This window comes from Oncorhynchus masou, chromosome 17 (genome assembly GCF_036934945.1).
Source record: "Oncorhynchus masou masou isolate Uvic2021 chromosome 17, UVic_Omas_1.1, whole genome shotgun sequence".
Classification (NCBI taxonomy): Eukaryota; Metazoa; Chordata; class Actinopteri; order Salmoniformes; family Salmonidae; genus Oncorhynchus; species Oncorhynchus masou.
The window spans coordinates 29035219-29060905 of record NC_088228.1 but is presented as its reverse complement, the minus strand read 5'-3'; the positions used below and the strand labels follow the sequence as shown (position 1 = coordinate 29060905).

The 25687-nt window shown below is 42.3% G+C and overlaps 1 protein-coding gene across 4 annotated transcripts in view; it reads left to right on the top strand.

Annotated features, from left to right (window-relative positions):
• The window catches only part of LOC135558810 (adhesion G protein-coupled receptor L2-like), a 119148-nt gene extending 113888 nt beyond the window's left edge, over positions 1-5260 (top strand). For 3 of the 4 annotated variants that reach the window (XM_064992955.1, XM_064992951.1, XM_064992952.1), the window contains one exon: positions 3115-5260. In XM_064992955.1, the coding sequence (XP_064849027.1) occupies positions 3115-4037 (923 nt within the window). In that variant the 3' untranslated portion in view covers positions 4038-5260. The remainder of the gene's footprint in view (positions 1-3114) is intronic. The other variant, XM_064992953.1, reaches the window with a different exon arrangement.
• The last annotated feature ends 20427 nt before the right edge of the window (positions 5261-25687 follow it).

The following is a 25687-nucleotide window of genomic DNA, read 5'->3' as shown; positions in this document are numbered from 1 at the left end:
CAACCATGTCATTAACAAATACAGTCATGGGGCATAACTCTACAATTCACTCAAAGAAAAGGCACCATGGGAAATATGCAAACTTGGCTTTACACAAGGGATCATCAACTAGATTCACCCACGGCCAATATGTTCTTGAGCGGATGGTCAGGGTACCAGAACATAATTACAGATAACTTGTAGAATGCAAAGTGACTGCAAGAAGCTCAAACGTATATCATATTTGACTAAAACAGAGTCATTTCAATCCTTGCTTACATTTGTATACGATCACATAAATCTCTCTATAATACCATGGAATACTTTGGAACAGATGTCCAAAATTAAAATCTCTTGGAGTTTATTTGCTTTAAAGTCTTTTATGTCCAACAATAAAAAAATAAACATTTGTGGGCCAAATAAGGCTGCCAGTTGGGGACCCCTGCGTTCCACCATATTCACCCCAAACGACTCACTGTAACAGTGTTTTTCTTTAACACTAATAGGAGTTAATTCTATTCACTGTGAGTGTTAATTCTCGTTTACATTAGTGAATAACACTGGCAAGTGTGTTGCATTAACACTCAAAATGCAACACTCTAATCAGAGTACCTTTTACACTCTGTAGAGTGGGACCGTATATACTCTTAAGACAGTGCTTAAAAATAACTCCTTAAAGTGTTGATTTAAAACTGCCAAATTTACTGCGTGCCTGTCTGCATTCAAATGGCTGCCCATACATAAACAAATGCAAAACCTGCAATGGGGCTTTTCATGCTATTTCTGAATTTGTCCATATTCTCCCTTTCTTTGCCCTCACATTTCATCCCTCCCTGTCTTCCCACCTTCCACTCTTTATCAAAATTCTTTGATGTCTGTTTTCACACTCTTTTCTCTCCACCAAAGAGAGAGAAGAGATGCTCCTCATCTCCACGGCAGTGTGTGTCACAGCTCAGCTCCGATTGCATTCCTCCGCCTCCCAGTCAGGTCTATTCAGACTCATTTAACTGAAATCTAAAACTTCAATCTCCCCTTTTTTTGCAGAGCTTGAAGTAACTCATCTGCAAAATACATCTTTGCCTTTTTTTTTCTCCATCCTCTTATTCTCCCTCTTCTTCATCTTCTGCCGACTTTCTTCTAGCCAGTCTTTGGTCTTCACAAGAGGTTATCAATGTGGTCTATTGTGTACAACGTATTTCCTTCCCATCTGGGAGAAGTAGATAGATAGAAACCTGTTAAATCAAATTACCCCCCAATCACATTCTAAGCAGAGAGAGAAAGTAAGAGATATGATAGTGTACCTGCCATTTTAGACTTTAAGAGGCTGTGATTGCTTGCTGCTGAAACCCCTCCACCTGCCAAGTCCTGGATTCAGTTGTTCACAGGATTTGTTCTCTATAGCTCTCTGAAACGTTTTTCAAATGATTTCAAATTCATCTGTAAAATGAGAGTTGTACTTAAATAAATCAGTCCCTCTTCGAGGGCACCCAAATCTGAGACAGACCGACTGAATCCAGGCCTGATTTTTGAAGCCTCCTCCTCGTTCCTCTCTTGTGTTATTTCAAGTAATTTTCGATTTTTTTTTTTTAAGCCGCAATAAAAAAAGCATATGTTTTACTTTTTTTTGTTGCATATCAGCAGTTCTTAGGCAAGATAGCCTGAGCAGACACACTTGATGTGAGTGGTGGTAAAGTGAGTCTTTGCACCGTGCCTGTGTGTCGTGGTGGTGTTGGGGGCTGTGCTTGAGATGGCCGTAAAGTCTTTGTTCGACATTACTCCTTCCTTCTTTTCTTTTTTTTTAAGGGTGGAATGAATGTTTTATTCATTGTCACAATTGTTTTTTTTACCTCCACCTCCCCCACAGCTTTTTTTTCCTCTCATGACTTCGGTGTTATGATGTTATGTTGATCTTGCATTGTCGTTGTTACCTGGCTAGCTACATTATCTGTGTGTTGTGTTGCTGTAATGTTCCATTTTTTTCTTTTTTCTTTTTCTTCTCTCATTTGTGAAATATTGTTCAGGATATCTTCTGTATTGTCTATGATGTTCAGACATGATGATGCTAGATATGATAGAAAACTACCGTTAAAAACTACAGTTTCAGTCAAATTTGAAGTACAGTAAGTGTCAAAGTATTGGGTAAGCGACAATAATGCATGGTGAATAATGTGTTGTGTGATTTTGGAGTCACTTTTGTCGTAAATAAGAATAGAACCTTTTTCTAAAGTTGTCTACATTAATGCGGATGCTACCATGATTACGGATCGTCCTGAATGAATTGTGAATAATGGTGAGAAAGCTACACGCACAAAGATCATACCCCCAAGACATGCGAACCTCTCACCATTACAATAACAGGGGAGGTTAGCATTTTTTTTGAGGGGGGGGGATATATGATATTTATGCCTCTGTAATTTTCTCACTGATCATTATTCATGATCCATTCAGTACTATCCGTAATCATGGCGTCCTCCACATTAATGTAGAAGTGTGTAGAAACATATTATATTCTTATTTACAATAAAAGTGACTCCAAAATGACACAATACATTATTTACCATTAATTTCTATTGGGCACAAAATAATCTGACACAAGCAAAACAAACAGCAGATGCATCCAACAAGTTTGTAGAGTCGCAAGCTTGATGGAGGCATTGCGTGCTATGAATATGGGACCAAATACTACACTTTTGGCCAATTTAATACACATAAGTGAATTTGTCCCAATACTTTTGGTCCCCTAAAATGGGGGCACTATGTACAAAAAGTGCTGTCATTTCTAAATGCTTCACCTGAAATTAATGAAAATACCCTTCAGTTAAAACTGACAGTCTACACCTTAACCTCATAGTCATTGTATAATTTTAAATTCAAGTGTTCTGGAGTACAGAGCCAAAACAATAAATAATGTCAGTGTCCCAATACTTTTGGAACTCACTGTACTTGAACCTCTTTAATTGTATATTTTATGAACATGATATAAATCAATGTAAAATATCCAGATAGCAAAGGTTACAAACACTTAACAGTGAGGTGTCCTGAGCAGTATCAAACTGCATTGTATTATTGATTTGATATTGATTCTTAACTTTAAAACAGGGATATCTAATCCAGGTATCGTGCTTTTCGTTGCAGGGCAGCATTCTCTGACCCACAGCAGGGACATCAGTGCCATGGACACCCTACCCCTCAACGGAAACTTTAACAACAGCTACTCCCTGCGTGACCAGGAAGACAGCCAGGAAGACGACTATGAGGACATTGTGGGCGTGGTCGGGGGCGTGGTCCACGGCCCGGGGGACCTGGGGGGCCTCAGCCTGGATGACGCCGCCTTCGAGAAGATGATTATCTCTGAGCTGGTGCACAACAACCTGAGGCCCCGCGGGGCCCCCAAGGGCCACAACCCCCATAGGGATAGCAGGGACAGGGACCAGGCCCCTCTCCAGACCAGGGTGACTGTGGACAGGGATAGGGGTTGTGGGGGTGGAAGCAGCAGCGAAGATGATGCCGTAGTGGTGGACCACGCTAAGGCTTCGTCCCCCCAGAGAGGCAGTATAGTCGGGGTAGTAGGTGGAGGTCACCCCACCCTAGAGTTGCTGCTGCATCCCCACCATAAGGAGGCGTTAGAGGCCCCACTCCTGCCCCAGAGGACTCACTCCCTGCTCTACAGCGCCCACAATGCCCCCAGGAGGGCTGTGGAGGGCCCTGGGTGCCACGGCTCAGAGACAGTGGGGGCAACAGGGGACGGGGATTCCCAGTCACCCAACAACAACAGGGACTCCCTGTATACCAGCATGCCCAACTTGAGAGACTCTCCCTCAGCTTCATCCTACCCCCCCGATGAAGATGATAACCTGTCACATTCCCCCAGGAGCGAGGGGGAGGACCTGTACCATAAAAGCATGCCTGAGCTGGGCGACGGGCCCCAGCCCCTGTCCTACTACCACATAAACCGGGGCACCAGCAATGGGTGCATCGTATCCCCCGGCGCTGAGGACTGTGTACCCGAGGGAGAGGGCCCCCGGGACGGACAGATGCAGCTCATTACCAGCCTCTGAGCAGATGGGTGGAGGAAGGAGAGGAAGCACTTCTCTGGTGTTTTTGCACAGGTTTGAACATATGTATGTGTGTGGGCTTTGGTTGATGTCAAGACTATTGCCAGCCCTCATCGGTTCTCCCAGCCCTCCATCTCTGCACTCCTAATGACCCGTCGGAGCGGGAAGTGAAATGTTTGTGAGTGGTAGGGAGGGAGGAGATGGATTACTTTTTCACACATAAACTCGGTCACACACACAAATATCCTCTGAAACCGTCTGTCTTGTCTGTGGACTTGAACTGCTCTGCTCTGCTGTGGGACTTCAGAGAGGTAAATGCAAAGACCACTACAAGTGTCAGAGAGAAGTCTGTCTGGCGCCATTCCTGTCCAGCCTGCATTTGTATTATATTGAAGAAGAGAAAAAAACATGGTTTAGAACTCCAGATTTAGAACTTTTGGAACACTGGTGAAGTGTTCCTGGAGGGGATTCCAGAATGAATGAGGATGAGTATCTGTTGGGTCCTGGACTCTAGAATGTTCTAGAGTCATTCCACTAAATAGTGAGGACTGTCAAACAAAGAACCACTAATTCAGACTCAGGCCTTATATTTTCTCTATTGCACATTTAACTGTTGTCAGAGTAATAGCTAAAAGAAAATATATTTTGCTGTACCACAAGTGTAAAAAAAAAAAATATGAAAAAATGTTATGGCAACCAATTATACAACATTTCAATGTTGAGAAGATTATTCTCGAAGCAGGTCGCTCGAATCTGTTTTTTCCTCTCACTTGACTCATTGTGGTATGTTTGAACATAAAAAAAATCGAACAAAAAAAAATCATTTTTTTTAAATCCCATAATAAACCATACATCTTCATTTGTGAAGTGCTTCTTGCTTTCATGAATTAAGAGTTTTGCCAGTAATATTTTGTGTTAACACCATGCCAAGCACAGATTTGGCGTGAATTTGGTCGTTGTGTAATTTATTTTACTTGAAAGAAATTGTCAGGTTTCAAAAAATGTGTCAACGCGATATTTCAAGTTTTACAAGCATATTTCAGCCTTTGACACAAATTAATTTATTAACAGTTATTGAAAATTTGAAAAAGTAAAATGGTTGGGAAGTGTGACTTGTTTCAGCACTGTTTAGGTTCATATCATTTATTTTGTACGATCCCATTGTCAGCTTATATAAAAATTCAACTCTTGTTTGATATCAAATAAATGTGAGACTTTTTCTTGTTTGCAAATGTCTGACTATTCTTTCTTTCAAAGTCCAGACATGGCTCATGATGATGACTGTAAGCTTCTCTTTAGACCTGCAGCCATGGAGAGGAATGGCAAAGGGAGAGTCATCAGATTTATCCTGCTCAATAACTTTCATTCAAATGTTATTGCCTAGTAAGGTCTTGCAGCAAGCAGGTAGGTCCTGGTTCGAACTGGCCACCCAGTTGCTGTTAGTAGACGACGTACGTCTGCTCAGTTCAGCATTTAACTGTGACATACACTTCATTAGACGATGTGAGATGCCAATTCTCTGTCAGACTGCGGAGGGAGAGAGAGGGAGAGCAAAGCAGAGGCCCGAGGCCAAGGCAGAGCAGAGTTGAGCTGCTAAGTCCACTATGGCTCCCTGCCGCGGTGTTTGAATGTCAGCCTCTGCGTTTACATAGAGCCATCCAGATCCAACAGGCCCGGGGCCGGGAGACATTGAACAGGTCTGTTATATTATATGGGAAACTTGGCTTCACGTTTGCTTATAAATCAGATGAAATCCAAAAGCTGATGACCAGGACCCATGCATACAGTAGTACAGTCAGGCTCTCTCGGACACGCAGTTCATTTGGACCATGTCTTGTCCGTAGAGGCAGCTTTATCGTAAACCGTTAAATCCGAGTGGCACACAATCAAATCCCCCTTTCTGACACCAACAACAACACAACCCGGGTACAAGACGTGGCAGTGTCATTTTTGTGTCTGAATCCCCCCATCTATCTGTGTGTTCCTAGCTCAGGCAAAATAATGATGAATGAAAAATCTGTGCCTCCCTTCTCTCGCAAGGCTTTAGGGGTTGTTTTTTTGTTGCATATATATTGGTTCATTATCTCTTAAGTAATCTGCCTGATAAAATTAGCTTTCTCACCTTATCACCTTCAAGACAAGTGCTTTGTAATATCAACCAATATACTGGTGATCATGTTTTTCCCCCCCATGTTGAGTGGGAGGAAGGCTTTTGAGGGGAGCATGGGTAATGATGTAATATACACTTATGCACGAGGGGGAGGGGTAGGGAGCGGCTCCATTTTCTATTGGGACACAGTCACATGCCATTGACGAAAGAACAAGGACCCTCAATGATGTCACCATTCACGCTCCGAGCCATCAATCGTCCCAGCTTTCTCACCGCGTATTACCTTGGATTAGACTAAATATATATATATATATATATATCAGTGATGACACACTGTTCGTGAAGCAAATGAGAAGTTGTCGAAGTTTGGTAGAGATGAAAGAACTTGACTAATCAACCCATCTTTAATCTATAATCAGACAATCCTGGAGCTTAGTTTCCACAGGGCCCGGTCACCAATGAAGGCATAATAAGGCAGAGTCCAAACAGACATGGTGTTTTCATTTGGGTCCGTTTGATGTTGTTCCCACTGGTGATTTGTACATTATTTCATGTCCATCTTCAAAAGACATCAGACAAGATGCTTCATTCAAACTCAGATCACAGACCCTTTTATGGTGTGTATGTGTGTGTGCATCCTAAACGTGCTTTAAATGAAAATGAACATTCTGTCTATGCCAACACTTTAAAAAAAAATTATTTGACCATTTCACTACGGTCTTGCTGGGAGAAAAACACAAAGAAACGGTCATATTAGGATGAAAAAAGGCGTTCTTGCGGACAAACGTTTGTTAGTGAGGGATAGCAAACTTTAGCCAAAGCGGGAACTATGCATAATCACATTAGTACAGACACAAGCAGAAGGAGTATTATATTACCTCAGGGCCCCTGTAAATGCACAGCTTACATTCCTCTACATTTCACTCTGCAGCAAAAAGATAAAGAACATCTGAATGTGGCTCTCTGCGTCATTCCATCCCTGCCATCACACTCCTGCTACACCACTGCATTCTGCGTGTGGTGTATGCTATATTTATACAACCAAAACTGTACGCTTCATTAAATGTAAATGTAATGAAAATAATTGATAGTTAACACAAACTGTAAAACACATGGATATTTCATTTGGTCACATTTCTGTTGTGGTGAAGACTTCTCGGTATATGTGTTGTGGGTATTGAAATGAATTTGTAAGCCTTGTTTTTATCTGATTGAAACAAAAGAAAAATGCATGGTCTGGACAAAAACCGCGGCTCCCACGCTTAGTCTCAATGATTAAGGTAAACGGTATTAAGTAACAATAACCTTATTGAATCATACCCAGTCTGCTTCTCTGCCTGGTAACCTAAGAATAATGCTGAGTTATGTGAAGTTAATGTTGTGTCTTTGTGTTATTTAATGTTCCTGCTAATGCATAGCTTTTATCAAGTACCTTTTATTCATTTTAATTGTATTTTGCTGCTTCAAGGATACCGTGGCCAAAGCTTGACCCTCTAAAACAGAGACAGACAGGAGGTACAGACACAGAGACACAGAGACGGATAAAGAAAAACCCGAGACGAGGAGAGAGAGCGAGCGAGGGTAGATAGAGCAGGATCGTAGACTCTTCCACACGGAAGCCTATTATAGGAAATGATGATCATTTTTGACCGAGTGTGTACCCAGCAAACCAAAATGACTTCTGTGAAAGATCCCAGAACGTCCATTAGGTCCCGGTCCATATTCTCATAACACAAAAACTGTCCATCCGTGCTGATGAGTATAGAAAGTTTGTATAAAGCATTTGCCTAATGTTGCAAGAATGTTCTTAGAACACACTATTAGAAACATTATAGAATCATCTGCAAAAAAAGCACAATTTTTGTGTTTTGGGAACACGTCTTTTGTGTTGATTTAATGTTTCTTTTAGGGTGCAAAAAAGCATTCACCTGATGTTACAAGAACATTCCCAGAACACATTTATTATGTTCTATAAAGGTTCCCAGAGTGTTTCTGTAGGTTGTGGGAACATTATGGGGATATAAACAGGAGATACTGTATGTTCGCAAAACACAAAGACTATCCAGGTGTGCTGAAATTCAGATAATGTTTGTATCAGGGTGCACAAAACATACCTTTAATGTTGCAAGAATGTAGACAGAACAGCCTTTCTGAGTTCTTTAACGATTCCCAGAACATTAAATTAGGTTGTGGGATCAGTGTGGGTACATTACAAGAGAGGGGTTCCCAAAACACAAAAAATATGCTTGGTTTTGATGACATTCATGCAGTGTTTACGTTAGGTTGCAGAGGACATTCCGCCGATCTAAGAATGTTGACAGAACGCCTGGTCTAAGTTCTTTAAAGGTTCCCAGGACATTTGATTAAGTACATTTACATTTACATTTAGTTCCACAATTTCCAAGTAAGTCAGTTTTATGACGTTCATACGCGTTTTAGGTTTAACATAATATTTTATTGATGTTCACGCAATATACAGTTTACCTTGTCCTGGAGGTCCTCGGGATATTTAAAAAAACATTTAGAGAATGTTATATTTAAGTTGTGCCTAATATTAGCACAACATTCTTAGCATGAAAAAGCATAAGAAAGCAGATTGGAATACATCCATCCCCATTACACGGAACCCAAACCGGCTGCGGTGGGGGGCCATCGTGCATAAATGTTTTTTGTCCCCCAACACCAAACACGATCACGACACGCAGATTAAAATATCAACACAAACTCTGAATCAATTATATTCATTTGGGGACAGGTCGAAAAGCATTCAACATTTATGGCAATTAAGCTAGCTAGCTTGCACTTGCTAGCTAATTTGTCCTATTTAGCTAGCTTGCTGTTGCTAGTTAATTTGTCCTGAGATACAAACATTGAGTTGTTATTTTACCTGAAATGCACAAGGTCCTCTACTCCGCCAATTAATCCACACACAAAAAATGTTCAACCGAATAGTTTCTAGTCATCTCTCCTCCTTCCATGCTTTTTCTTCTCTGGACTTGCGATTGGCAACTTTCATAAATTAGGTGCATTATCGCCACTGACCTCGTTCGTCTTTACCCACCTGGGTATAACCAATGAGGAGAGGGCACATGGGTACATGCTTCTATAAACCAATGAGGAAATGGGAGAGGCAGGACTTGCAGCACGATCTGCGTCACAAATAGAACTGACTTCTATTTTAGCCTTTGGCAATGCAGATGCTCTTTGGTGCGCGCGAGCAGTGGGTGCAATAATTGAATAATATAGATTTCTACATTTATTTTGCAACGCTCAGCATTGCGACACGAGCGGTGTTGTCAGCCTGTTACACATTTTTACACAATGTGTTTAAAAAAAATTGTACCCCTTTTTCTCCCCAATTTCGTGGTATCCAAATGTTTTAGTAGCTACTATCTTGTCTCATCGCTACAACTCCCGTACGGGCTCGGGAGAGACAAAGGTTGAAAGTCATGCGTCCTCCGATACACAACCCAACCAAGCCGCACTGCTTCTTAACACAGCGCGCATCCAACCCGGAAGCCAGCCGCACCAATGTGCCGGAGGAAACACCGTGCACCTGATGATCTGCTGCTACTCTGTGCTGTACTCCACTCAATATTTATTTTTGGCTTAACTACACTGCTTGTAATGACTATATGCAGTCTTCTTATACATGTACCACCTAATAGAATTTAGTTTTATTTTGTGTATGTGCGAGTTAAGTTTTGTTTTGTCCTCTAAATTCATTGTACTCTTGAAATAACATTCAAGAGTACAATGAATGTCAATGTTTGTATCGCTGTCTTTTTAAATTGATATTTTATTGGAAAATAATAAACGTGATAAAAATACAGAAATAATGCCACTTTAATAGTGTTTACATATCTTGCATTACTCATCTCAAATGTATATACTGTATTTTATTCCATCTGTTGCATCTTGCCTATGCCGCTCGGTCATTGCTCATCCATATATTTATATGTATACATTCTTATTCCGTTCCTTTACTTAGATTTGTGTTTATTAGGTTGTTTTTGTGGAACTGTGAGATGACTTGTTAGATTTTGCTGTACTATTGGAACTAGAAGCACAAGCATTTTGCCACACTCGCAATAACATCTGCTAACACTGTGCATCACGACCTCCACCGGAGGTGGCTCCCCTCCCTGTTCGGGCGGCGCTCGGCGTCTCCAGTCTACTAGCTGCTACCGATCCTTTTTCCTTTTCTTTTGGTTTTGTCTGTTTTGTGTTTCACCTGGTTTCATTTTGGTTAATTAGGGGGGTATTTATCTCGACATTTCCTTTGGATTTTTGTGCGGGATTGTTTTCGTTTGACTGTCAGTTTGGGTTGCGTTTTCGTTAGTTCATGTTTAACAGGTGGTTTTTCCCTGATCTGTGTCTGAGTGGGGTTTCTTGGCTACTGCTGTAGTCCGGTGTGCTGTGATTTTTGAGATGGTTTATTGAATGCCCTTTTCATTCGGAACTTGTTTCTCCTGCGCCTGACTACACAACCACATCTCCTTGGGGAGTTCTGACAGTATGTGACCAATAGAATTTGATTTGATTTGTTGAGGTAGTCACCTGGAACACATTTCAATTAACAGGTGTGCCTTCTTAAAAGTTCATTTGTGGAATTTCTTTCCTTAATGCGTTTGAGCCAATCAGTTGTGTTATGATCAGGTACTGGGGTATACAGAAGATAGGGCTATTTGGTAAAAGACCAAGTCCATATTATGGCAAGAACAGCTCAAATAAGCAAAGAGAAATGACAGTCCATCATTACTTTAAGACATGAAGGTCAGTCAATACGGAACATTTCGAGAACTTTGAAAGTTTCTTCATGTACAGTCACAAAAACCATCAAGCTCTATGATGAAACTGGCTCTCATGAGGACCACCACAGCAATGGATGACCCAGATATACCTCTGCTGCAGAGGATAAATTCATTATAGTTACCAGTATCAGAAATTGCAGCCCAAATAAATGTTTCACAGAGTTCAAGTAACAGACACAGCTCATACTGTTCAGAGGAGATTGTGTGATTCAGTCCTTCATGGTCGAATTGCTGCAAAGAAACCACTTCTAAAGGACACCAATAAGAAGAAAATACTTGCTTGGGCAAAGAAAAATGAGCAATGGACATTAGACCGGTTGAAATTTGCCCTTTGGTCTGGAGTCCAAATTTGAGATTTTGGGTTACAACCACCATGTCTTTGTGAGACGCGTGTGGCTGAATGGATGATCTCCGCATGTGAATTTCCCACCGTGAAGCATGGAGGAGGAGGTGTTATGGTTTGGGGGTGCTTTGTTTATGACACTGTCAGTGTGTTAACCAGCATGGCTACAACAGCATTCTGCAGCGATACACCATCCCATCTGGTTTGCGCTTAGTGGGACTATCATGTGTTTTTCAACAGGACAATGACCCAACACACCTCCAGGCTGTGTAAGGTCTATTTGACCAAGAGGGGGAGTGATGGAGTGCTGCATCAGATGACTAGCCCTCCACAATCCCCTGACCTCAACCAAATGAGATGGTTTGGGATGAGTCAGAGCGCAGAGTGAAGGAAAAGCAGCCAACAAGTGTTCAGCATATGTGGGAACTCCTTCAAAACTGTTGGAAAAGCATTCCAGGTGAAGCTGGTTGAGGTAATGCCAAGAATGTGCAAAGCTGTCACCAAGGCAAAGGCTGGCTACATTGAGAATCTGAAATATATTTGGATTTGTTTACCACTTTATGGGTTACTAGATGATTCCATATGTGTTATTTCATAGTTTTGATGTCTTCACTGTTTTTCTACATTGTAGAAAATAGTCAAAATAAAGAAAAACCCTGGAACGAGTAGATGTGTCCAAACTATTGAATGACACTGTAAATCGGCAAGACTTGAAAATGGCTGTCTAGCAATGATCAACAACCAACTTGACAGAGCTTGAATAATTAAAAAAAATAAAACATCCAGGTGTGCAAAGCTCTTAGAGACCTACCCAGAAAGCCTTACTTTCAAACCCTTCGACTTATCCAAATGTTTGCAGATGTATAGAAAATTAAATACAGAAATATCTGGAATGTACATTATATTTGTTTTGTTCTTCTAAAGAAATTCTAAAAACATGTTTTCACTTCATCAGTATTGGGTATTGTGTATAGATCTATTGAATCCATTTTGAATTCAGGTTGTAACATATCAAAATGTGGAATAAGTCAAGGGGTATGAATACTTTCTGAAAGGCACTGTATGTGTGAGCCTGCCTGTGCATTGTGTCATCTGTCATAAACCATCCCAGTTCGTGCACAAAACAATTGTAAAACTGTCAGCCCTCATATCAAACATTTCCTTTGACTTAGAAACAGGTCTACAGTTACCTGTCAAACTGATTGCTCTGTAAACACTGCACACGGGTGCGTGTTTTTGTTAGGCTCTACGTTTGTGTGTGAGCGTGTGTGTGTGTGTCCATGTGTATGTGTTTTGTTGGGCTTTACCCATGCTGTGTGATGGAGGAAATGCAATCCCCTGAGCCAAGGACGTGACAGCACATTACACATCTTATACCAAAGCTAATACAGCCACACCAGCAGCCGTCATACAGGCAAGGCCAACTGTGGGGTATTTATTTTCTGAATTGTGATAACATTTGCCTCCAAACTATAGGTATTTGATGCAACTGTGAAAATGGAGAAGAAAACATTGACTCTATTTCTGTTTGAAACAGAGAAGAAAATGTTAAATAAATTGTTGTATTGCTAATAAAAGTTGAAATAGTTGTGTGGTAAAATAAATTGTGAAGCACAACATGATAAACACACTGGCAAAAAATCTCCCGCTTCTGCTTTAATATGTGGAATATTGTAAGGGAAAAAAGTGTAAGAAGAGAAGAAGAAGAGCCTGGACGATGTGGAGTGACTTCAAACTTATATGAAAAACACATTTGAAGTTTAAATATGACTCATTTCCTTCTCACTTCACAGCACTTTAAAAAATGACATCTCAGAGGATATGTAGTTGTCAAACGTATCACTGAGGAGAAAAAGGACCTTTGACATATGAGGGATGCATTTTTACATTTTAGCTAACCCTAACCCGGGCTAACACTAACACCAACTAGTGATTCTGATGTACTAGTCTACAGAGCATTTGGAATCTATTCAGACCCCTTGACCTTTTCCACATTTGGTTACGTTACAGCCTTACTCTAAAATCGATTTAAAAAATGTTCACCCTCATCAATCTACACACAATACCCCATAATGACAAAGCAAAAACAGGTTTTTAAACTCGGCAAAAAAAGAAACGTCCCTTTTTCAGGACCATGTCTTTCAAAGATAATTCGTAAAAATCCAAATAACAGACACAGATCTTCATTGTTAACACTGTTTCCCATGCTTGTTCAATGAACCATTAACAATTAATGAACATGCACCTGTGGAACGGTCGTTAAAACACTAACAGCTTACAGATGGTCACAGTTATGAAAACTTAGGACACTAAAGAGGCCTTTCTACTTACTCCGAAAAACACCAAAAGAAAGATGCCCAATTTTTAATTATTAAAGTGGCTAGAGATTTGAGTCAGTATGTTGGCAGCAGCCACTCAATGTTAGTGATGGTTGTTTAAATGATGTTTATTAAGTCTGATGGCCTTGAGATAGAAGAGATCTTCCACTGCAAATCTACCATTCCAGTGTTTTACTTGCTATATTGTATTTACTTTGCCACCATGGCCTTTTTTGCCTTTACCTCCCTTATCTCACCTCATTTGCTCACATCGTATATAGACTTGTTTACACTGTATTATTGACTGTATGTTTGTTTTACTCCATGTGGAACTCTGTGTCGTTGTATGTGTCGAACTGCTTTGCGTTATCTTGGCCAGGTTGCAATTGTAAATGAGAACTTGTTCTCAACTTGCCTACCCGGTTAAATAAAGGTGAAATAAAAAAAATAAAAAAATAAAAAAAAGCTGTTTTTCAGTCTCTTGGTCCCAGCTTTGATGCACCTGTACTGACCTCGCCTTCTGGATGATAGGGGGTGAACAGGCAGTGGCTCGGGTGGTTGTTGTCCTTGATGATCTTTATGGCCTTCCTGTGACATTGGGTGTTGTAGGTGTCCAGGAGGGCAGATAGTTTGCCCCCGGTGATGCGTTCTGCAGACCTCACTACCCTCTGGAGAGCCTTACGGTTGTGGGCGGAGCAGTTGCCGTACCAGGCGGTGATACAGCCCAACAGGATGCTCTCGATTGTGCATCTGTAAAAGTTTGGGAGTGTTTTTGGTGACAAGCCAAATTTCTTCAGCCTCCTGAGTTTGAAGAGGGGCTGTTGCGCCTTCTTCACCACGCTGTCTGTGTGGGTGTACCATTTCAGTTTGTGCGTGATGTGTACGCTGAGGAACTTAAAACTTTCCACCTTGTCCACTATTGTCCCGTTGATGTGAATAGGGGGGTGCTCTCTCTGCTATTTCCAGAAGTCCACGATCATCTCCTTTGTTTTGTTGACGTTGAGTGTGAGGTTATTTTCCTGACACCACACTCCGAGGGCCCTCACCTCCTCCCTGTAGGCAGTCTTGTCGTTGTTGGTAATCAAGCCTACCACTGTGGTGTCTTCTGCAAACTTGATGATTGAGTTGGAGGTGTGCATGGCCACGCAGTCATGGGTGAACAGGGAGTACAGGAGAGGGCTGAGTACACGCACCCTTGTGGGGCCCGTGTTGAGGATCAGCGGGGTGGAGATGTTTCCTACCCTCACCACCTGGGGGCGTCCCATCAGAAAGTCCAGGACCCAGTTGCACAGGGCAGCGTACAGACCCAGGGCCTCGAGATGATATGATCATTGACTAGTCTCTCAATGCACTGTTTTTCTTTTTGTAGTCCATGATTGACTGTAGACCCTGCCACATATCTCTCGTGTCTGAGCCATTGAATTGCAACTCTACTTTGTCTCTATACTGATGCTTAGCTTGTTTGATTGCCTTGCGGAGGGAATAGCTGCACTGTTTGTATTCGGTCATGTTTTAGGTTGCCTTGCCCTGATTAAAAGCAGTGGTTCCCGCTTTCAGGCCACACGTTCCCCATCTGCTTCTGTTTATGTCACATTTCCTGTGATTGGTGGATTGTTGCTCACCACCGCCAACACTTGGTCTGGAATGTCATTAAATGCTAGAAATGCTAGCATGGCTAGTGAATCATGTTAGCCAGCTTGAGATAGATACCGAGCTAGCCTATGAACTCGGTAGCAGAGTAGATCCTCCATATGACGTTGAGAAAAAGTGTATTGTGGGTAGTTTCGAAGATATCCCGAAATAAGTTAATAAATAATAACCCCAATGAATAACTATGTTTGTCCTTACAGGTAACCGGATTGTGACTTATCTAAGTTATTAAGACTACACACAGCTATCCAGCAGCTATTTTCAAAACAAAGTGAATTGTCTGGGCTGACGTAGACACGTTTAACATCTATGTGTATGTTTGTACACACATGTATGTTGTTCTACTGTATCTGTTAGTGTATAGAACAGATAGAGAAGCATGCAGAGCATAATGTACCATACAAAAGCCAATCCTCGTAAGTTCACATCATGAAGGCTTGTTGTCCTGCTACAGTAGAGTATAATAAAATACCTTTGATGTTGGCTATACAGTTCAGGGTCAAATGACAGTAGCATATCCTATTGCTTTAACAGTGACGGCCTTTATAGCCTGCCACCGTGATCTTGAAACCCTTGTGATTCAATAAAGGAACATTGTTTGGAGTCGGCCTTTGCTTGGAAAGCAATAGCTCCTCACCAGAACATTGATTTCCCAAGCTTGGCGATTATCTCCACGTGGTTTTGACTGTACTGTACTGTATTTTGGGGGGGCACAGTCTCAGTACGTGGTTGAAACTATTGTAAGTAAATTAGCTGTGAATAAGTCCCTGTAAAAAGTGGAGAATGACTCAAAGGTATCCCGCTGCTAAGGGGCTGTGAACTCTTTTCATTCATCCAGTGGAGTCTAAGAAAAGAAAGACACAAGACAGCGCTGTCATCATAATTATTTATTTAAAAAAATCTGTCCACTGTATTTTGTGGAGGGGGCACACTGACTGGACCAGGCAAAGAGTCCGCCCCCCCCCCTCCCCACTCAGCAGGAGGTATGTTTGTAAATTCATTTGATCAAGATATGCATCGTACTGATTAATAAATAAAACAAAAAGTTTTTTTTGTTCCTCTGTTATACTAACCACCGAGCCATTTTATGAAGTTTGCTTTAGCGAGCCAGCTAGCTGGTTCCCAATCTTCCAACCTCATAACTAGCCACCTAGCCATTTCAGGATCTCAATCAAGTTGGAGTAGCTTGTCTTAACTAAGTTGGCATGCCTGTTGGAAAATCAAACAGTTACTAAATGTACTGAATAAAACTCACATTACTTTCAGTATTCAACCCAGATTTTAGCTGAGATGCAGAGAAGCATATTTAGTTTATTTAAAAAAAAATAACCATCAGTAAGGAGCATAGAGAGGTATGCTTAGACATGAAGGATACGAAATGTGTAAATGTAATCTGGCACCTTATGATAATATCAGGATATTTGTGTATTAATTATGATGCCATATGATATGTGCCTGCATTGATGGTGTGTTATGATCCCATGTACTGTGTTGTAATTTGCATGTAATATCCTAGGTGGGTTAGTTCAGTATATTGAGATGTGTGATTTACAACAGTCAGAATAACACCCTCATTAAAATGACCATTAAACAGGTAAAGAGGTATGTTAGAAATTCTACAATCTAAGGTTTTGATTTTTGAATAGAATTAGGCATCATGATTATGGCTCTTCTAAACCACCCCGCCTCCATCTTTATGCCCCTTCTAAAATAATGGGTGACGCACCTGCACTCACACACGTCACTTTATTTTTTAGCTCCGTAACATGAGGGAATATGTTGGTTTTGATAAACTTTTACAGCTACAAAGCCAGAAGTTATTGTGAGATTCCTCCTCTGATCCACTCATTTCCCTAAGAATGCATGTCCTGAAAAAATGTAGTAAGATTGGTCAAATTCATGTCAGTAATGCTGGGTCTGTGCTTATATTCAGATATGGAGCAATACAAGCCAGACAATCTAAGACGTTGACACAAATAAAGTCTATACAGTGCATTCGGAAAGTATTCAGATCCCTTTACTTTTCCACAATTTGTTACGTTACAAGCCTTTTTCTAAAATATTTTTTATCAATCAATCTACACACAAAACCCCAAGATGACAAAGTGAAAACAGGTTTTGTAGATAAAAAAATAAAAACAGAAATACCTTACATAAGTATTCAGACCTTTGCTATGAGACTAGAAATTTAATTGAGTGCAGGAGCATCCTGTTTCCATTGATCATCCTTGAGATGTTTCTACAACTTGGAGTCCACCTGTGGTAAATTCAATTGATTGGACATGACTTGGAAAGGCACACAGCTGTCAATATAAGGTCCCACAGTTGACAGAGCATGTCAGAGCAAAATCCAAGCCATGATTGTCAGGATTTGGCCAGGGTTGTGCCGGTTTTGGTTACTAGATGCCCCCATTGTGCTTTTTGACCCTTTTGTTTTCCCTTGTTCCCAGTTATTATTTGCACCTGTGCCTCGTTTCCCTTGATTGTATTTAAACCCTTAGTTTTCCTCAGTTCTTTGCTCTGTGTTTCTGTCAGGACCGGGTTATGAACCCGGGTCGCTGGTATGAGAAACAGTCCCTTAGCAAACTGAGCCACGAATAGTCAGCAGAACCCAGAAGATGAGGCAGACACAGCAGTACTTGAGACAGTGTTTTAATAAAGTAAAACGAAAGTTCTTCCAGCAAAAATATAAATCCACAACGTCAAAAGTAATTCCAAGAGAACAAAGGTAATCCTCCAAGACAAAAAGGTAAATCCACAAGGTGGTAGGTACAGCAGAAAAAAAGCCTCAAAAGATAATCAAAAATAAATAAACAAGAACAAAAACAGAGTACCACAAGAGAGTCCAACTGGCGGAACAAATGTTCACAGCATCACTGGGGCTGGGTGCCAACATTCAAACACAGAGCAAAGAACTGAGGAAAACTAAGGGTTTAAACAAAAATGTCTGAAGCATTGAAGGTCCCCAAGAACACAGTGGCCTTCCTCATTCTTAAATGGAAGATGTTTGGAACCAACAAGACTCTTCCTAGAGCTGGCCGCCCAGCCAAACTGAGCATTCGGGGGAGAAGGGCCTTGGTCAGGGAGGTGACCAAGAACCCGATGGTCACCCTGACAGAGCTCCAGAGTTCCTCTCTGCAGATGGGAGAACCTTCCAGAAGGACAACCATCTCTGCAGCACTCCACCAATCATGTATTTACGGTAGAGTGGCCAAACAGCAGATTGGCCTGCCGCTTGGAGTTTGCCAATTGACACCTAAAGACAAGATTCTCTGGTCTGATGAACAAGATTTAACTCTGGCCTGAATGCAAAGCAACCTGGCACCATTCCTACAATGAAGCACGGTGGTGGCAACACATTGCCGTGGGGATGTTTTTCAGTGGCAGGGACTGGGAGACTAGTCAGGATCGAGGGAAAGATGAATGGAGCAAAGTACAGAGACATTCTTCATGAAAACCTGCTCCAGAGTGCTCAGGACCTCACTGGAACAAAGGTTCACCTTCCAGCAGGACAATGAACATAAGCTCCCAGCCAAGACAACACTGCCAAGACAAAGCAGGAGTGGCTTCGGGACAAGTCTTTGAATTTCCTTCAGTGGCCCAGCCAGAGCCCGGACTTGAAACCGATTGCAAATCTCTGGAGAGACCTGAAAATACTTATGCGGCGACGCACCCCATCCAACCTGACAGAGCTTGAGAGGATCTGCAGAGAAGATCCCCAAATACAGGTGTGCCAAGCATGTAGCGTCATTCCCAAGAAGACTCGAGGCTGTAATCGCTGCAAAAAGTGGCTTTAACAAAGTACTGAATACTTATGTAAATGTGATATTTCTTAACTCAGCAAAAAAAAAAACATCCTCTCACTGTCAACTGCGCTTATTTTCAGCAAACTTAACATGTGTAGATATTTGTATGAACATAACAAGATTCAACAATTGAGACATAAACTGAACACGTTCCACATATATTTGACTAACAGAAATGGAAAAATGTGTCCCTGAACAAAGGGGGGGTCAAAATCAAAGGTAACAGTCAGTATCTGGTGTGGTCACCAGCTGCATTAAGTACTGCAGTGCGTCTCCTCCTCATGGACTGCACCAGAATTGGTCAATTCTTGCTGTGAGATGTTACCCCACTCCTCCACCAAGGCACCTGCAAGTTCCCGGACATTTCTGGGGGGAATGGCTTAGCCCTCACCCTTCGATCCAACAGGGCCCAGAAGTGCTCAATGGGACTGAGATCCGGCCTCGTCGCTGGCCATGGCAAAACACTGACATTCCTTTCTTGCAGGAAATCTTGCACAGAACCAGCAGTATGGCTGGTGGCTTTGTCATGCTGGAGGGTCATGTCAGGATGAGCCTGCAGGAAGGGTAACACATGAGGGAGGAGGATGTCTTCCCTGTAACGCACAGCGTTGATATTGCCTGCTATGACAACAAGCTCAGTCCGATGATGCTGTAACACACCGCCCCAGACCATGACAGACCCTCCACCTCCAAATCAATCCTGCTCCAGAGTACAGGCCTCAGTGTAACACTCATTCCTTCGACGATAAACATGTATTAGACCATCACCCCTGGAGAGACAAATCCGCGACTCGTCAGCGAAGAGCACTTTTTTGCCAGTCCTGTCTCGGTCCAGCGACGGTGGGTTTGTGCCCATAGGCGACGTTGTTGCCGGTGATGTCTGGTGAGGACCTGCCTAACAACAGGCCTACAAGTCCTCAGTCCAACCTCTCAGCCTATTGCAGACAGTCTGAGGACTGATGGAGGGATTGTGCGTTCCTGGTGTAACTCGGACAGTTGTTGTTGCCATCCTGTACCTGTCCTGTAGGTGCGATGTTCAGATGTGCCGATCCTGTACAGATGTTGTTACATGTGGTCTGCCACTGCAAGGACGGTCAGCTGTCCATCCTGTCTCCTTGTAGCGCTGTCTTCGGCATCTCACAGTACTGATTGTAATTTATTGCCCTGGCCACATCTGCAGTCCTCATGTCTCCTTGCAGCATGCCTAAGGCATGTTCATGCAGATGAGCAGAAAACAAAAGAGATGATCGTGGACTTCAGGAAACAGCAGGAGCACCCCCCTATCCACATCAACGGGACAGTAGTGGAGAAGGTGGAAAGTTAAGTTCCTCAGTGTACACATCACGGACAAACTGAAATGGTCCACCCACGCAGACGCAACAGCGCCTCTTCAACCTCAGGAGGCTGAAGAAATTTGGCTTGTCACCAAAAACACTCAAACTTTCACAGATGCACAATCGAGAGCATCCTGTTGGGCTGTATCACCGCCTGGTATGGCAACTGCTCCGCCCACAACCGTAAGGCTCTCCAGAGGGTAGTGAGGTCTGCACAACCCACCAACGGGGGCAAACTACCTGCCCTCCAGGACACCTATACCACCCGATGTCACAGGAAGGCCAAACAGATCATCAAGGACAACAACCACCCGAGCCACTGCCTGTTCACCCCGCTATCATCCAGAAGGCGAGGTCAGTACAGGTGCATCACAGCTGGGACAGAGAGACTGAAAAACAGCTTCTATCTCAAGGCCATCAGACTGTTAAACATCCTTCACTAACATTGAGTGGCTGCTGCCAACATACGGACTCAAATCTCTAGCCACTTTAATAATACAAAATTGGATGTAATAAATGTATCACTAGTCATTTTAAACAATGCCCCTTTATATAATGTTTACATACCCTACATTACTCATCTCATATGTATACTCTATACCAACTACTGCATCTTGCTTATGCCGTTCGGCCATCGCTCATCCATGTATTGATATGTACATATTCTTATTCATTCCTTTACACTTGTGTGAAAAAGGTAGTTGTGAAATTGTTAGATTACTTGATAGATATTACTGCATGGTCGGAACTAGAAGCACAAGCATTTCTCTACACTCGCATTAACATCTGCTAACCATGTGTACGTGACAATAAAATGGCATTTTATTTGGCCATGCAGCATGCTTTTCACAGACTTTGTGGCTGTGTTATCTAGTGTGAAACTATTAGCACGGCAGGCTCTGGTGCCTTTCCTTGGACTCAAAATGAAAGAGAAAATCATACCTGCTTGCTCTAATGTTGCAGTACCCAGTAGAGGTACGTGGGTAAATACACTTGGGAAGCCAAGCCAGAAGAAAAGCCATATTACAACCTGTGTTGTGATAATTGCATTGTTTGCTCTATAACCTGTTAGTTCATATGTCTTGGCACTGTGATACATAGGCCTAACACCAAGACATAATGGCAGAATAAGTTCAACCACACTTTGATTCATCACAAAACCGGAGAGCGACATCTGTCCGGTGAAGTTCACAAAGCATATTGCATGTAACAAACCATGGCTGCATGGTCAAGCAAGTTAATGTTTCCAACATTTTCGGACTACTAAATAACTATTGATTTAGAACCACGGAGAGTTACCGCAAGTTGCAAAGATAACAGGAGCTGCCTCCCCTATTCCAGCACCATTTCAAATTGAACATTTTATCACCTATAATTAGTGTAATACAATGACAACTAAAAGATACCAAAAACTATTGAGTCCAATCAGAGTAAGCTAAATATGATGTGAACGTCCATGGTTCTGATTTGTGTGTGTGTGTGTGTGTGTGTGTGTGTGTGTGTGTGTGTGTGCTGCTGACTCACCCTACTTGTAGAGAAACGCAGATGCCATTGTCCTTTCTTTCATGTTGACGAAACCGTCTATGACTCTGTCATACAGTGCACACTTTTAGTTTGTTGTCCTAGGCCACCTGGTTAAAATGCTTGCTAACTAGCCTAACTTCCTTTCCTCGGCAACATTACCCTTCTGCATCTATCTACATATTGAACATCCATCCTCTCAGGCTAGGGGCAAAATGTGTGAATTTACAATTGAAGTCGAAGTTTACATACACTTAGGTTGGAGTCATTAATGTAGCTGTATCTAGGTGTTGATCGCAACTGGCTGACTCATGTACTGCTAACTTAACGTTAGCAGGCTAGTTGGGCTAACGTTAGCAGACTAGTTGGCTATCAACCTTGCAAGTTCATATGTAGCAATAAATTCATAATGTATTTGCTTGTACGTTGGCTGACTATGAAATTGAAACCAGTTGTCACGAGTACAAACTATTTGGTTTAATTTGCAGTTATACATTTGAAGGTATTTCTGTTGGAGTTTACATTATAGGGAATATACTGGCTTGCCGGGTCCTCCATGTTACATCACCCACCCCAGATTTTTTTTATTTTTTTAACTTTGGTATTCTTCGGAATTCTGATCGGTTATATGTAATAACTTGAACAAAAGGAAAGTGGGGTTGTAACTTTGCATTAGGACTTTTTCTGTGTATACTAATGCAAATTCATATGTTACCTTTATGCTACCCTTTCAGAGGTTCAGCTTGTCTCTAACCTTGAGTGGAGCCTTTCCCATGAACCAGAGTGGGAGGGAGGGAGGGAGGAGGAAGAAAATATGTTGATTGAACTGCATTAGTTTGTTTCTTGTTACGTTACCTGGCAACAGGTGATGGTAGACAAAGAGTCACGGCAGAGCGTCAGTCAGTGTCATCAAGGCCAATAGTCAATAGTCTTTGTCAAACTGCGATCATGTTGTTGATTCTAGTTTAACTTACCTGACTCGGAAATATATGGTTCTCCTTTCTCCTGGCTTTTAGGGGGTTATTGTTGAAATTATTGCCTGTAAGAAGATTACGGTCGCTCTGTTAACAGTCACAGTTTAGAAGTTTAGATTCTGCAGCAGCCAGTGATGTCTTTCAGACAGTGTTTAAAGTGGTAGAAATGTAAGCATATTTGAGATTATTTCAACTGTGAAAATTAGAATAGCACTGTTGAGAGCTTTAGTGAAAAAAATAATATCAATTACCGTGTTTTGGCATTTCAAAACATTGTGAATGAAATTAATATTTTTTTTGTGTCAAATTGCCAGTTAGCAACCCCATCCCTTACAGGGATAAATTGACACATACTACAATGATTCACAGCAATAATTCAGTCATAATTCTTCTATGCAGTATGCACCGCATAAAGAATGAAAATAAATACAAGTAGATAAGGTTAACCAAGCAATAATAATAAACCTAGAGTTCCACATATTTTAATAAATCGAAACTCACCAAAACAATAAACGAAAAGTGACGCTACTGGTGTGCACACAGGCAACTATCTGTAGACAAGATCCCACCAGGCACAATGAGGAAATGGCTGCCTAAATATGATCCCCAATCAGAGACAACGATAAACAGCTGTCTCTGATTGGGAACCATACCAGGTCAACATAAACCATTAATCACCTAGATGACCCACCATAGTCACTATCACGCCCCAACCAACAGAGAATAAACAGCTCTCTATGGAAAAAACACCTCTCTATGGAATAAACATCTCTCAACCACCACAGGGATGGAAGACTCAGAGTCACCTGTGCTGCAGGAGATAAGTTCATTAGAGTTACTAGCCTCAGAAATTGCAGCCCAAATAAATGCTTCACAGAGTTAAAGTAACAGACACATCTCAACATCAACTGTTCAGAGGAGACTGTGTGAATCAGGCCTTTATGATTGAACTGCTGCAAAGAAACCAATACAAAAGGACAACAATAAGAAGAGACTTGCTTGGGCCAATAAACAAGCAATGGACATTAGACCAGTGGAATTTTGTCCTTTGGTCTGGAGTCCAAATTGTAGATTTTTGGTTGCAACCGCCGTGTCTGTGAGACGCGGTGTGGGTGAACAGATGATCTCCGCATGTGTATTTCCCACCGTAAAGCATGGAGGAGGAGGTGTTATGGTGTACTATGCTGGTGACACTGTCTGTGATTTATTTAGAATTCAAGACACACTTAACCAGCATGGCTACCACAGCATTCTGCAGCGATATGCCATCCCATCTTGTTTGGGCTTGGGACTAGTGGGACTATCATTTGTTTTTCAACAGGTCAATGACCCAACACACCTCCAGGCTGAGTAAGGGCTATTTGACCAAGAAGGAGAGTGATTGAGTGCTGCATCAGATGACCTGGCCTCCACAATCCTCTGACCTCAACCAAATTGAGATGGTTTGGGATGAGTCGGACCGCAGAGTGAAGGAAAAGCAGCCAACAAGTGCTCAGCATATGTGAGAACTCCTTCAAGTCTGTTGGAAACTCATTTCAGGTGAAGCTGGTTGAGAGAATGCCAAGAGTGTGCAAAGCTGTCATCAAGGCAAAGGGTGGCTATTTATTTCACAGTTTTGATGTCTTCACTATTATTCTACAATGTAGAAAATAGTAAAAATAAAGAAAAACCGTTGAATGAGTAGGTCTTCTAAAACTTTTGACCGGTAGTCTATTACGTGCACTTTGCTAAATATTTGTATAATTTAATTATGTCACCCTTTTACTTTTATTCCAGGCTTCATAAAAAAATTCTGCTCACTGAAATACACAATGGCCCCAACAAAAATACAGTTTCTCCTCATCGTTAAGCCACATAATGTTACGACTTCCGCCGAGGTCGGTCCCTCTCCTTGTTCGGGCGGCGTTCGACGTCGACGTCACTAGTCTTCTAGCCATTGCCGATCCACCTTTAATTTTCCATTTGTTTTGTCTTGTTTTCCCGCACACCTGGTTTGCATTCCCTCATTACTTGTCTTGAATATAACCCTCTACTTGTCTTGAATATAACCCCCATGTCTGTGTGTGGAATTGTTATGTGTAAATGTATGTATACTCCAGGCTGGTTTGTGCCGGGTTATTGTAACCCGTGTGTGTTTAGTTTTCTGAGTGCCGTGTTTTGTTCGCCTCAATAAAAGGCTCCGTTTGCTACGCATTTCTGCTCTCCTGTGCCCGAATTCCCTGCAGCCAGTTACGCAGAATTCCACACCAGAATTATGGAGTCCGCAGGAGCAAGTACCCCTGGTAGCGCAGTCGAGGAGCGCCTCCAGACGATGGACTGCTGGGAGAGACAGGGAGTCCCTCCAGCACAGCCACCAGCACAACAGGGGTCTCCGCTACTCACCCCCTCCGCACCTGGTTCCAGGGGGATTCGTCTTGCACTTCCCAGGGAGTACTATGGGACGGCCGCACGCTGCCAGGGTTTCCTGCTGCAGCTGGATTTATACCTGGCAACCGTTCACCCAGCTCCCTCGGGTCTTGAGAGGGTGTCCGCCCTCGTCCCGTGCCTCTCGGGAAAGCTCTGGAGTGGGCCAACACTGTGTGGGGAGAAGGAGATGGTTAATTAGGGAGGCCACCGCTCTCCTGGGCATGGTGACGCAGGGGGTCACAAGGAGAGAATCAGTCTCTTCCTCGTTGACTCTCCTGCGTTTCCCATGGTGCTAGGCCTACCCTGGTTAGCCTGTCATGACCCCACGGTTTCATGGCAACGGAGGGCTCTAACAGGGTGGTCACGAGAGTGCTCGG